The sequence below is a fragment of the Oncorhynchus gorbuscha genome, unplaced genomic scaffold, assembly GCF_021184085.1.
Source record: "Oncorhynchus gorbuscha isolate QuinsamMale2020 ecotype Even-year unplaced genomic scaffold, OgorEven_v1.0 Un_scaffold_6037, whole genome shotgun sequence".
Classification (NCBI taxonomy): Eukaryota; Metazoa; Chordata; class Actinopteri; order Salmoniformes; family Salmonidae; genus Oncorhynchus; species Oncorhynchus gorbuscha.
Genome location: NW_025749723.1, coordinates 8,346 through 22,961, shown reverse-complemented (window position 1 = coordinate 22,961; position 14,616 = coordinate 8,346). Strand labels below are relative to the sequence as shown.

General features: G+C 50.6%; 1 protein-coding gene across 1 annotated transcript; it reads left to right on the top strand.

Annotated features, from left to right (window-relative positions):
• Positions 1-141: 141 nt before the first annotated feature.
• LOC124029301 (serine/threonine-protein kinase B-raf-like) lies at positions 142-13,965 on the top strand (the record flags this gene model as incomplete). The annotated part of the gene is given in 9 exon segments (XM_046341066.1): positions 142-237; positions 410-612; positions 1,336-1,512; positions 3,574-3,620; positions 4,551-4,560; positions 4,562-4,667; positions 7,735-7,866; positions 11,727-11,837; positions 13,891-13,965. Coding segments are annotated over 9 exon segments (957 nt in total), but the record flags the coding sequence as incomplete, so codon positions are not given.
• Positions 13,966-14,616: the final 651 nt, after the last annotated feature.

Genomic DNA, 14,616 nt, shown 5'->3' with positions numbered 1-14,616 from the left:
CCCCATGTAGAAAACCCTGGGCAGACGGGACTCTAGTGACGACTGGGAGATCTCAGAAGGTCAGATCACCCTGGGTCAGAGGATAGGCTCTGTTGTAAAGCAGGGAAGTAAAACCATCTGTGTGTGCCCCCCCCCATGTAGAAAACCCTGGGCAGACGGGACTCTAGTGACGACTGGGAGATCTCAGAAGGTCAGATCACCCTGGGTCAGAGGATAGGCTCTGTTGTAAAGCAGGAAGTAAAACCATCTGTGTGTGCCCCCCCCCCCCATGTAGAAAACCCTGGGCAGACGGGACTCTAGTGACGACTGGGAGATCTCAGAAGGTCAGATCACCCTGGGTCAGAGGATAGGCTCTGTTGTAAAGCAGGAAGTAAAACCATCTGTGTGTGCCCCCCCTCCCCCCATGTAGAAAACCCTGGGCAGACGGGACTCTAGTGACGACTGGGAGATCTCAGAAGGTCAGATCACCCTGGGTCAGAGGATAGGCTCTGGATCCTTTGGGACCGTCTTCAAGGGCAAGTGGCACGGCGACGTGGCGGTGAAGATGTTGAACGTGACAGCTCCCACACCACAGCAGCTACAGGCCTTTAAGAACGAGGTGGGAGTCCTCCGGTAAGACACGGGTTTTTAACGGTAAAGTCATGGTAATGAAAAGCTTGGCATGTACACAGTGGTGGAAATAGTAGTTTTACTGCGTTGACGTTGAGGTGATTAACTGCTACCTTCCAGGTCTTAGGTGTGTTGGGATATACAGTATAACCGACAAGTATAGTGTAAACAGGGCTTCTGTTTTTGTCATGAAATAGCAGGGCTTCTGTTTTTGTCATGAAATAGCAGGGCTTCTGTTTTGTCATGAAATAGCAGGGCTTCTGTTTTGTCATGAAATAGCAGGGCTTCTGTTTTGTCATGAAATAGCAGGGCTTCTCTGTTTTGTCACGAAATAGCAGGGCTTCTGTTTTTGTCATGAAATAGCAGGGCTTCTGTTTTGTCATGAAATAGCAGGGCTTCTCTGTTTTGTCATGAAATAACATGGCTTCAGTTTTGTCATGAAATAGCAGGGCTTCTGTGTTTTGTCATGAAATAGCAGGGCTTCTGTGTTTTGTCATGAAATAGCAGGGCTTCTGTGTTTTGTCATGAAATAGCAGGGCTTCTGTGTTTTGTCATGAAACAACAGGGCTTTTGTCATGAAATAGCAGGGCTTCTGTTTTGTCATGAAATAGCAGGGCTTCTGTTTTGTCATGAAATAGCAGGGCTTCTGTTTTGTCATGAAATAGCATGCTGGATGGATAACTAAAAGCTCCTCCTCAGTGGTTTCCTCTCCCTGCTTCCTAACAGGAAGACTCGTCACGTCAACATCCTGCTGTTCATGGGTTACACCACCAAGCCTCAGCTGGCCATCGTGACCCAGTGGTGTGAGGGCTCCTCCCTCTACCACCATCTACACATCATAGAGACCAAGTTTGAGATGATCAAGCTCATAGATATCGCCCGGCAGACCGCGCAGGGCATGGAGTGAGTTAGTCCACGACACACTGGATGTACCCCGACTAGCACCCTGTTCCCAGAGCTAGTCCCAGACATAGGGAATAGGCTGCTACTTGGGATGCATCCCCTGGTTCACGCCCTCGTCCCCTACGCTGACTCTCCTGGTCCCCTACGCTGACTCTCCTGGTCCCCTACGCTGACTCTCCTGGTCCCCTACGCTGACTCTCCTGGTCCCCTACGCTGACTCTCCTGGTCCCCTACGCTGACTCTCCTGGTCCCCTACGCTGACTCTCCTCTTCCCCTACGCTGACTCTCCTCGTCCCCTACGCTGACTCTCCTCGTCCCCTACGCTGACTCTCCTCGTCCCCTACGCTGACTCTCCTCGTCCCCTACGCTGACTCTCCTCGTCCCCTACGCTGACTCTCCTGGTTCACACTCTCGTTCCCTACGCTGACTCTCCTGGTTGACGCCCTCGTCCCCTACGCTGACTCTCCTGGTTGACGCCCTCGTCCCCTACGCTGACTCTCCTGGTTCACGCCCTCGTCCCCTACGCTGACTCTCCTGGTTCACGCCCTCGTCCCCTACGCTGACTCTCCTGGTTCACGCCCTCGTCCCCTACGCTGACTCCCCTCGTCCCCTACGCTGACTCCCTCGTCCCCTACGCTGACTCCCCTCGTCCCCTACGCTGACTCTCCTCGTCCCCTACGCTGACTCTCCTGGTCCCCTACGATGACTCTCCTCGTCCCCTACGCTGACTCCCCTCGTCCCCTACGATGACTCTCCTCGTTCCCTACGATGACTCTCCTCGTCCCCTACGCTGACTCTCCTCGTCCCCTACGCTGACTCTCCTGGTCCCCTACGATGACTCTCCTCGTCCCCTACGATGACTCTCCTCGTCCCCTACGATGACTCTCCTCGTCCCCTACGCTGACTCTCCTCGTCCCCTACGCTGACTCTCCTCGTCCCCTACGCTGACTCTCCTGGTCCCCTATGCTGACTCTCCTGGTTCACGCCCTCGTCCCCACGCTGACTCTCCTGGTTCACGCCTCGTCCCCACGCTGGACTCTCCTGGTCCCCTCACGCTGACTCTCCTGGTCCCCTACACTGACTCTCCTGGTCCCCTACGCTGACTCCCCTCGTCCCCTACGATGACTCTCCTCGTCCCCTACGCTGACTCTCCTCGTCCCTACGCTGACTCTCCTCGTCCCCTACGCTGACTCTCCTCGTCCCCTACGCTGATTCTCCTCGTCCCCTACGCTGATTCTCCTCGTCCCCTACGCTGACTCTCCTCGTCCCCTACGCTGACTCTCCTCGTCCCCTACGCTGACTCTCCGCGTCCCCTACGCTGACTCTCCGCGTCCCCTACGCTGACTCTCCTCGTCCCCTACGCTGACTCTCCTCGTCCCCTACGCTGACTCTCCTCGTCCCCTACGCTGACTCTCCTCGTCCCCTACGCTGACTCTCCTCGTCCCCTACGCTGACTCTCCTGGTCCCCTACGCCGACTCTCCTCGTCCCCTACGCTGACTCTCCTCGTCCCCTACCCTGACTCTCCTCGTCCCCTACGCTGACTCTCCTGGTCCCCTACGCCGACTCTCCTCGTCCCCTACGCCGACTCTCCTCGTCCCCTACCCTGACTCTCCTCGTCCCCTACGCTGACTCTCCTGGTCCCCTACGCTGACTCTCCTCGTCCCCTACGCTGACTCTCCTGGTCCCCTACGCTGACTCTCCTCGTCCCCTACCCTGACTCTCCTCGTCCCCTACGCTTACTCTCCTGGTTCACACCCTCGTCCCCTACGCTGACTCTCCTCGTCCCCTACACTGACTCTCCTCGTCCCCTACGCTGACTCTCCTCGTCCCCTACGCTAACTCTTCTCTTCCCCTACACTGACTCTCCTCGTCCCCTACGCTGATTCTCCTGGTCCCCTACGCTGACTCTCCTCGTCCCCTAACACTCACAGACTGGTACAGTGGAGGTTAGGAGAGTCTTAACACTCACAGACTGGTACAGTGGAGGTCAGGAGACTGTAAATATGTCTAGTGTTTATTGATTACTAACTAACCTGTGCTGTTGTGGTTTTCCTCCCTAGTTACCTGCACGCCAAATCCATCATCCACAGAGACCTGAAGAGCAACAGTATCCTCTCTGACCTTTCACCTTTTTTCCAACAAGCACCTTTCACAGTCTGTCTGACCTTTGACCCATTCTATAAGGAAGGCAGTCATAATCACCCCTCTCCGCTGTGTCGCCTAATCAACATGTCATCGATAGGACATCGTCTTTGTGTTCAGATCTGTTTTTTACAAGGTAGTCATTTAGCAGGACGCTGTTATTCAGAGGGATATACAGTTAGAGCCTCCATCTTCAGGTGGACTAGGTGAGACGGAGACGAGTGTTGGTGCAGACGGAGTTCCCCCTCTCCCCAGACGGAGCTCCCCCTCTCCCCAGACGGAGCTCCCCCTCTCCCCAGACGGAGCTCCCCTCTCCCCAGACCCAGGCTCCTCTCCCCAGACTGAGTTCCCCTCTCCCCAGACTGAGTTCCCCTCTCCCCAGACGGAGTTCCCCTCTCTGACGGAGCTCCTTCTCTGAGACGGGTTCCCCTTCTCCTCCCCATACGGGTTCCCCCTCTCCCAGACGGAGCTCCCCTCTCCCCCAGACGAGTTCCCCTCTCCCCAGACGGGTTCCCCCTCTCCCCAGACTGATTTCCCCCTCTCCCCAGACCGAGTTCCCCTCTCCCCAGGCAGAGTTCCCCCTCTCCCCAGGCGGAGCTCCCCCTCTCCCCAGACGGAGCTCCCCTCTCCCCCGAGCCAGCTCCCCCTCTCCCCAGACGGAGCTCCCCCTCTCCCCAGACGGAGCTCCCCTTCTACTCCCCAGACGGAGCTCCCCTTCTCCTCCCAGGCAGAACTCCCTTCTCCTCCCCAGGCGGGCTCCTTCTCCTCCCCAGGCGGAGCTCCCCCTCTCCCCAGACGGAGCTCCTTCTCCCCTCCCAGACGGAGCTCCCCTCTCCCCAGACGGAGCTACCCCAGCAGTCCCTTAGCTTTCAGGTTCCTTAACCCCTCCTCCCAGACATCTTCCTACGAGGACCTGACCGTGAAGATAGGAGACTTCGGCCTTGCCACAGTGAAGTCCCGTTGGAGGCGCTCCCACCAGTTTGAACAGCTCTCTGGCTCCATCCTGTGGATGGTGAGTGATACTGCAGGGATTAAAGAGGAGAACCTGAATAGACTAACCAACCAGCAAAGAGAAATTCAATCTACATTATTCTACATTATTAGAATCAATCTACATTATTAGAATTCAATCTATATTATTAGAATGTAATCTACATTATTAGAATTCAATCTACATTATTAGAATTCAATCTACATTATTAGAATTCAATCTACATTATTAAATTCAATCTACATTATTAAATTCAGAAATCTACATTTATTAGAATTTAATCTACATTATTAGAATTCAATCTACATTATTCTACATTATTAGAATGTAATCTACATTATTAGAATTCAATCTACATTATTCTACATTATTAGAATTCAATCTACATTATTAGAATTTAATCTACATTATTAGAATCCAATCTACATTATTAGAATGTAATCTACATTATTAGAATGTAATCTGAAGAGGGGATACCTAGTCAGCTGTCTAACTGAAGTGTTTCTTCCTCATTTAACCCTCTGAATCAGAGAGGTGTGGGGGGGCTGCCTTAGTCAACATCCACGTCTTCAGCGCCTGGGGAACAGTGGGTTAACTGCCTTGTTCAGGGGAACAGTGGGTTAACTGCCTTGTTCAGGGGAACAGTGGGTTAACTCCCTTGTTCAGGGGAACAGTGGGTTAACTCCCTTGTTCAGGGGAACAGTGGGTTAACTGCCTTGTCCAGGAACAGTGGGTTAACTGCCTTGTCAGGAACAGTGGGTTAACTGCCTTGCTCAGGGCCTGGGGAACAGTGGGTTAACTGCCTTGCTCAGGGCCTGGGGAACAGTGGGTTAACTGCCTTGCTCAGGGCCTGGGGAACAGTGGGTTAACTGCCTTGCTCAGGGCCTGGGGAACAGTGGGTTAACTGCCTTGCTCAGGGCCTGGGGAACAGTGGGTTAACTGCCTTGCTCAGGGTCTGGGGAACAGTGGGTTAACTGCCTTGCTCAGCGGCAGAACGTCAGATTTCTTTACCTTGTCAGCTCGGGGATTCGATCCAGCAACCTTCCGGTAACTGGCCCAACGCTCCAACCACATTAATCTCGTTGCTGTGTAATCTACATTATCAGAATGTGTAATCTACATTATCAGAATGTAATCTACATTATCAGAATGTAATCTACATTGTCAGAATGTGTAATCTACATTATCAGAATGTGTAATCTACATTATCAGAATGTAATCTACATTGTCAGAATGTGTAATCTACATTGTCAGAATGTGTAATCTACATTGTCAGAATGTGTAATCTACATTGTCAGAATGTAATCTACGTTGTCAGAATGTAATCTATGTTATCAGAATGTAATCTACGTTATCAGAATGTAATCTACGTTATCAGAATGTGTAATCTACATTATCAGAATGTAATCTACATTGTCAGAATGTGTAATCTACATTATCAGAATGTGTAATCTACATTATCAGAATGTAATCTACATTGTCAGAATGTGTAATCTATATTGTCAGAATGTGTAATCTACATTGTCAGAATGTGTAATCTACATTGTCAGAATGTAATCTACGTTGTCAGAATGTAATCTATGTTATCAGAATGTAATCTACGTTATCAGAATGTAATCTACGTTATCAGAATGTAATCTACGTTATCAGAATGTAATCTACGTTGTCAGAATGTAATCTACATTGTCAGAATGTAATCTACGTTATCAGAATGTAATCTACGTTATCAGAATGTAATCTACGTTATCAGAATGTAATCTACGTTATCAGAATGTAATCTATCAGAATGTAATCTACATTGTCAGAATGTGTAATCTACATTATCAGAATGTGTAATCTACATTGTCAGAATGTAATCTACGTTGTCAGAATGTAATCTATGTTATCAGAATGTAATCTACGTTATCAGAATGTAATCTACGTTATCAGAATGTAATCTACATTGTCAGAATGTAATCTACATTGTCAGAATGTAATCTACGTTATCAGAATGTGTAATCTACATTATCAGAATGTAATCTACATTGTCAGAATGTGTAATCTACATTATCAGAATGTGTAATCTACATTATCAGAATGTAATCTACATTGTCAGAATGTGTAATCTATATTGTCAGAATGTGTAATCTACATTGTCAGAATGTGTAATCTACATTGTCAGAATGTAATCTACGTTGTCAGAATGTAATCTATGTTATCAGAATGTAATCTACGTTATCAGAATGTAATCTACGTTGTCAGAATGTAATCTACATTGTCAGAATGTAATCTACGTTATCAGAATGTAATCTACGTTATCAGAATGTAATCTACGTTATCAGAATGTAATCTACGTTATCAGAATGTAATCTACGTTATCAGAATGTGTAATCTACATTGTCAGAATGTAATCTACATTATCAGAATGTGTAATCTACATTGTCAGAATGTAATCTACGTTGTCAGAATGTAATCTATGTTATCAGAATGTAATCTACGTTATCAGAATGTAATCTACGTTATCAGAATGTAATCTACATTGTCAGAATGTAATCTACATTGTCAGAATGTAATCTACGTTATCAGAATGTAATCTACGTTATCAGAATGTAATCTACGTTATCAGAATGTAATCTACGTTATCAGAATGTAATCTACGTTGTCAGAGCTGCTCTGAAAGGATCAGATATCTTGGTTGGTTTTTAGGAAACACGGTCAATAAATGCATCAGTCTAAATGTGACATGAGCTCGGGACGCAATTAGTCTTTCCTCAATTCCTTACCCTCCTCTCTTCTGGCCTCCATCTCAAAGCTCATTGGTGGAGAGGGTCTGGGGGGTACCTCAAATCTTCTCCTCCAGTGCGGTTTGAGGAGGAGGCGAGGACGGAAGGCGCAAGGGACGATACTTTTGAGACCCAGTGTACAGGGTGAAAGGTCAATTCCAATCAATTCAGGAAGTAAACCCAAAAATTATAATTCCTCCATTTGAAGAGAATTGTAATTGACAGTGTACTTCTTGACTTGACTGTAATTGAGCCCGACCCTGCCCAATGTGGCTGTATATCTTGGTAAACTGTGTGACTCTGCTGTCCCTCCCGTCTGCCTGTAGGCCCCAGAGGTCATCCGTCTGCAGGATAAGAACCCGTACAGCTTCCAGTCCGACGTCTACGCCTTCGGGATAGTTCTCTACGAGTTGATGTCTGGGGCCTTGCCCTACTCCAACATCAATAACAGAGACCAGGTAAATATCTCTCCTGTTTTACATACATTTATAATGTTCTCTACGAGTTGATGTCTGGGGCCTTGCCCTACTCCAACATCAATAACAGAGACCAGGTAAATATCTCTCCTGTTTTACATACATTTATAATGTTCTCTACGAGTTGATGTCTGGGGTCCTGTCCTACCTGAGCACGGTCTCCTACCCCTGACCTCTGACCCTGTACCTCTCTCCTCTAGATAATCTTCATGGTGGGTCGGGTATACCTGTTTCCTGACCTCTAACCCTCCACCTCTCCCCTCTAGATAATCTGCATGGTGGGTCGGGGCTACCTGTCTCCTGAGCTCTGACCTCTAACCCTCCACCTCTCCCCTCTAGATAATCTTCATGGTGGGTCGGGCTCCTGACCTCTGACCTCTAACCTCCACCTCTCCTCTAGGTAATCTTCATGGTGAGTCGTGGATACCTGTCTCCTGACCTCTGACCTCTACCTCTCTCCTGACCTCTGACCTCTACCTCTCTCCTCTAGATAATCTGCATGGTGGGTCGGGGGTACCTGTCTCCTGACCTCTACCTCTCTCCTCTAGATAATCTGCATGGTGGGTCGGGGCTACCTGTCTCCTGAGCTCTGACCTCTAACCCTCCACCTCTCCCCTCTAGATAATCTTCATGGTGGGTGGGGCTCCTGACCTCCTGACCTCCTAACCCTCCACCTCTCTCCTCTAGGTAATCTTCATGGTGAGTCGTGGATACCTGTCTCCTGACCTCTGACCTCTACCTCTCTCCTGACCTCTGACCTCTACCTCTCTCCTCTAGATAATCTGCATGGTGGGTCAGGGGTACCTGTCTCCTGACCTCTACCTCTCTCCTCTAGATAATCTGCATGGTGGGTCGGGGCTACCTGTCTCCTGACCTCTAACCTCTACCTCTCTCCTCTAGATAATCTTCATGGTGGGTCGGGGATACCTGTCTCCTGACCTCTGACCTCTAATCCTCCACCTCTCCCCTCTAGATAATCTTCATGGTGGGTCGGGGCTACCTGTCTCCTGACCTCTAACCTCTACCTCTCTCCTCTAGATAATCTGCATGGTGGGTCAGGAATACCTATCTCCTGACCGCTGACCTCTAACCCTCCACCTCTCCTCTAGATAATCTGCATGGTGGGTCAGGAATACCTATCTCCTGACCTCTGACCTGTAACCCTCTACCTCTCCCCTCTAGATAATCTTCATGGTGGGTCGGGGATACCTGTCTCCTGACCTCTGACCCTCCACCTCTCTCCTCTAGATAATCTTCATGGTGGGTCGGGGATACCTGTCTCCTGACCTCTGACCCTCTACCTCTCCCCTCTAGATAATCTTCATGGTGGGTCGGGGATACCTGTCTCCTGACCTCTGACCTCTAACCCTCCACCTCTCTCTCTAGATAATCTTCATGGTGGGTCGGGGATACCTGTCTCCTGACCTCTGACCCTCTACCTCTCTCCTCTAGATAATCTTCATGGTGGGTCGGGATACCTGTCTCCTGACCTCTGACCCTCTACCTCTCTCTCTAGATAATCTTCATGGTGGGTCGGGATACCTGTCTCCTGACCTCTGACCCTCTACCTCTCCCCTCTAGATAATCTTCATGGTGGGTCGGGATACCTGTCTCCTGACCTCTGACCCTCTACCTCTCTCCTCTAGATAATCTTCATGGTGGGTCGGGATACCTGTCTCCTGACCTCTGACCCTCTACCTCTCTCCTCTAGATAATCTTCATGGTGGGTCGGGGATACCTGTCTCCTGACCTCTGACCCTCTACCTCTCTCTCTCTAGATAATCTTCATGGTGGGTCGGGGATGTCTCCTGACCTCTGACCCTCTACCTCTCTCCTCTAGATAATCTTCATGGTGGGTCGGGATACCTGTCTCCTGACCTCTGACCCTCTACCTCTCCCCTCTAGATAATCTTCATGGTCGGTCGGGGATACCTGTCTCCTGACCTCTAACCCTCCACCTCTCCCCTCTAGATAATCTTCATGGTGGGTCGGGGATACCTGTCTCCTGACCTCTGACCCTCTACCTCTCTCCTCTAGATAATCTTCATGGTGGGTCGGGGATACCTGTCTCCTGACCTCTGACCTCTAACCCTCTACCTCTCTCCTCTAGATAATCTTCATGGTGGGTCGGGGATACCTGTCTCCTGACCTCTGACCTGTAACCCTCTAGCTCTTTCCTCTAGATAATCTTCATGGTGGGTCGGGGATACCTGTCTCCTGACCTCTGACCTCTACCTCTCTCCTCTAGATAATCTTCATGGTGGTTCAGGGATACCTGTCTCCCTGACCTCTGACCCTCTACCTCTCTCCCTCTAGATAATCTTCATGGTGGGTGGGATACCTGTCTCCTGACCTCTGCCTCTACCTCTCTCCTCTAGATAATCTTCATGGTGGGTCGGGGATACCTGTCTCCTGACCTCTAACCCTCCACCTCTCTCCTCTAGATAATCTTCATGGTGGGTCGGGGATACCTGTCTCCTGACCTCTGACCCTCTACCTCTCCCGTCTAGATAATCTTCATGGTGGGTCGAGGATACCTGTCTCTGACCTCTAACCCTCCACCTCTCTCCTCTAGATAATCTTCATGGTGGGTCGGGGATACCCTGTCTCCTGACCTCTGACCCTCTACCTCTCCCGTCTAGATAATCTTCATGGTGGGTCGGGATACCTGTCTCGACCTCTGACCTCTACCTCTCTCCTCTAGATAATCTTCATGGTGGGTCAGGGATACCTGTCTCCTGACCTCTAACCCTCCACCTCTCTCCTCTAGATAATCTTCATGGTGGGTCGGGATGCCTGTCTCTGACCTCTGACCCTCTACCTCTCCCGTCTAGATAATCTTCATGGTGGGTCGGGATACCTGTCTCCTGACCTCTGACCCTCTACCTCTCTCCTCTAGATAATCTTCATGGTGGGTCAGGGATACCTGTCTCCTGACCTCTGACCTCTAACCCTCCCACCTCTCCCTCTAGATAATCTTCATGGTGGGTGGGGATACCTGTCTCCTGACCTCTGACCCTCCACCTCTCTCCTCTAGATAATCTTCATGGTGGGTCAGGGGATACTACTGTCTCTGACCTCCTGACCCTCTACCTCTCTCCTCTAGATAATCTTCATGGTGGGTCGGGATACCTGTCTCCTGACCTCTGACCCTCTACCTCTCTCCTCTAGATAATCTTCATGGTGGGTTGGGGATACCTGTCTCCCTGACCTCTGACCTCTACCTCTCTCCTCTAGATAATCTTCATGGTGGGTCGGGATACCTGTCTCTGACCTCTGACCTCTAACCCTCCACCTCTCTCCTCTAGATAATCTTCATGGTGGGTCAGGGATACCTGTCTACTGACCTCTGACCCTCCACCTCTCTCCTCTAGATAATCTTCATGGTGGGTCGGGGATACCTGTCTCCTGACCTCTGACCCTCTACCTCTCTCCTCTAGATAATCTTCATGGTGGGTCGGGGATACCTGTCTCCTGACCTCTGACCCTCTACCTCTCCCCTCTAGATAATCTTCATGGTGGGTCGGGGATACCTGTCTCCTAACCTCTAACCCTCTACCTCTCTCCTCTAGATAATCTTCATGGTGGGTCGGGGATACCTGTCTCCTGACCTCTGACCCTCTACCTCTCTCCTCTAGATAATCTTCATGGTGGGTCGGGGATACCTGTCTCCTGACCTCTGACCTCTGACCCTCTACCTCTCTCCTCTAGATAATCTTCATGGTGGGTCGGGGATACCTGTCTCCTGACCTCTGACCCTCTACCTCTCTCCTCTAGATAATCTTCATGGTGGGTCGGGATACCTGTCTCCTGACCTCTGACCCTCTACCTCTCCCCTCTAGATAATCTTCATGGTGGGTCGGGGATACCTGTCTCCTGACCTCAGTAAGGTGCGCTCCAACTGTCCTAAAGCCATGAGGAGGCTGATGGCTGACTGTATGAAGAAGAAGAGAGGAACGACCCTATTCCCTCAGGTAACTATGGAGACGGGACCCCTATTCCCTCGGGTAACGATGGAGGGCGGGACTCCTATTCCCTCAGGTAACTATGGAGGCGGGACCCCTATTCCCTCAGGTAACTATGGAACGGGACCCCTATTCCCTCAGGTAACGATGGAGGACGGGACCCCTATTCCCTCAGGTAACTATGGAGACGGGACCCCTATTCCCTCAGGTAACTATGGAAGACGGGACCCCTATTCCCTCAGGTAACTATGAGAGGGACCCCCTATTCCCTCAGGTAACTATGGAGGACGTGACCCCTATTCCCTCAGGTAACTATGGAGGGGACGGGACCCCTATTCCCTCAGGTAACTATGGAGGACAGGGACCCCCTATTCCCTCAGGTAACTATGGAGGACGGAACCCCTATTCCCTCAGGTAACGATGGAGGGGACGGGACCCCTATTCCCTCAGGTAACTATGGAGATGGGACCCCTAATTCCCTCTCAGGTAACTATGGAGGACGGGACCCCTATTCCCTCTCAGGTAACTATGGAGGCGGGACCCCTATTCCCTCTCAGGTAACTATGGAGGCAGGGACCCCTAATTCCCTCTCAGGTAACTATGGAGCAGGACCCCTATTCCCTCTCAGGTAACTATGGAGGCGGGACCCTAATTCCCTCTCCAGGTAACGATGGAGACGGGACCCTATTCCCTCAGGTAACTATGGAGGCGGGACCCCTAATTCCCCTCCAGGATAACTATGGAGAGCGGGACCCTAATTCCCTCAGGTAACTATGGAGGCGGGACCCCTAATTCCCTCTCAGGTAACTATGGAGACGGGACCCCTATTCCCTCAGGTAACTATGGAGGCAGGACCCTAATTCCCTCAGGTAACGTGGAGACAGGACCCCTATTCCCTCAGGTAACTATGGAGAGCGGGACCCTATTCCCTCTCAGGTAACTATGGAGACAGGACCCTAATTCCCTCTCAGGTAACTATGGAGGCGGGACCCCTATTCCCTCAGGTAACTATGGAGGCGGGACCCTAAAATTCCCTCAGGTAACTATGGAGGGGCGGGACCCTATTCCCTCTCAGGTAACTATGGAGGCAGGACCCCTAATTCCTCTCAGATAACTATGGAGGCAGGACCCCTATTCCCTCTCAGGTAACTATGGAGACGGGACCTAATTCCCTCTCAGGTAACTATGGAGATGGGACCCCTATTCCCTCAGGTAACTATGGAGACGGGACCCTAATTCCCTCAGGTAACGATGGAGACGGGACCCTATTCCCCCAGGTAACTATGGAGACGGGACCCTATTCCCTCAGGTAACTATGGAGACGGGACCCCTAATTCCCTCAGGTAACGATGGAGGCGGGACCCCTATTCCCTCAGGTAACTATGGAGGCTTATTCCCTCAGGTAACTATGGAGATGGGACCCCCTATTCCCTCAATTAACGACGGAGACGGGACCCTATTCCCTCAGGTAACTATGGAGATGGGACCCCTATTCCCTCAGGTAACTGACGGAGGGACGGGACCCCTATTCCCTCTCAGGTAACTATGGATACGGGACCCCTATTCCTCAGGTAACTATGGAGGAGCGGGCCCCCTATTCCCTCTCAGGTAACTATGAGAACACTTCACTGTACATGCCAGGGTTGAGCTGAATGTTTTAAAATGACCAAGACTATCCACCCCACCAGATATTCACCTCACCAGAAACCTCCTTCCTGCTCATGTGGTTAGGCTGGTAACCTGTGTGGGGACCGAGCCAGCACTCCTTGGTTGTTGTTTAACTTGTATGTATGAAGGAGAATGTGTTATTTCCACCACCAGGTGGCCTCCGAGTACTAGAAATACATTCACACTAGCGTCTCACTGTGTTTTAAGGCTGCTGGAAAGCCCCAGCTGAGGATCTGCTGACCGCCTCAATCTAAGATTCTCTGACTTGGCTGTCAGCTTTCTTCCCTATTTGAGACGAGCGATACGAGAGAGGGGATTGGCTAGGGATGACCTAATAACCTCCTGTGTTTTCTCCTCCTGACCTCTCTGTCAGATCCTGGCGTCCATTGAGCTGCTGGCGCGTTCTTTACCCAAGATCCACCGCTCCCCGCGTCGGAACCCTCACTGAACCGAGCCGGGTTCCAGACGGAGACTTCAGCCTGTACGCCTGCTCCTCCCCAAAACCCCGATACAGGGGGGATCACAGTGAGGGCCACACACGCGCTGGGGGTCCTGTAGTTTCTCCATGGTCAGAGTGTTACTGACATTTTAAATGTGCTCACGTAACCTGATCTGTGATCAATGATTTGGCCTGTTGAAATAATAGATAGGATTGGAACATAGACACAATGAGACTCATTTAGCACATCAGAACAGAACTGCTGTCTCTCTCTCCTCTCTCTCTCTCTCTTCCACTCTGTACTGCTGTCTCTCTCCTCTCTCTCTCTTCCACTCTGTACTGCTGTCTCTCTCTCCTCTCTCTCTCTCTTCCACTCTGTACTGCTGTCTCTCTCTCCTCTCTCTCTCTCTTCCACTCTGTACTGCTGTCTCTCTCTCTCTCTCTCTCTCTTCCCTCTGCTACTGTCTCTCTCTCTGTCTCTTCCACTGCTGTCTCTCTCTCCTCTCTCTCCCTCTCTTCCTCTGTACTGCTGTCTCTCTCTCCTCTCTCTCTCTCTTCCACTCTGTACTGCTGTCTCTCTCCTCTCTCTCTCTCTTCCACTCTGAACTGCTGTCTCTCTCTCCTCTCTCTCTCTCTTCCACTCTGTACTGCTGTCTCTCT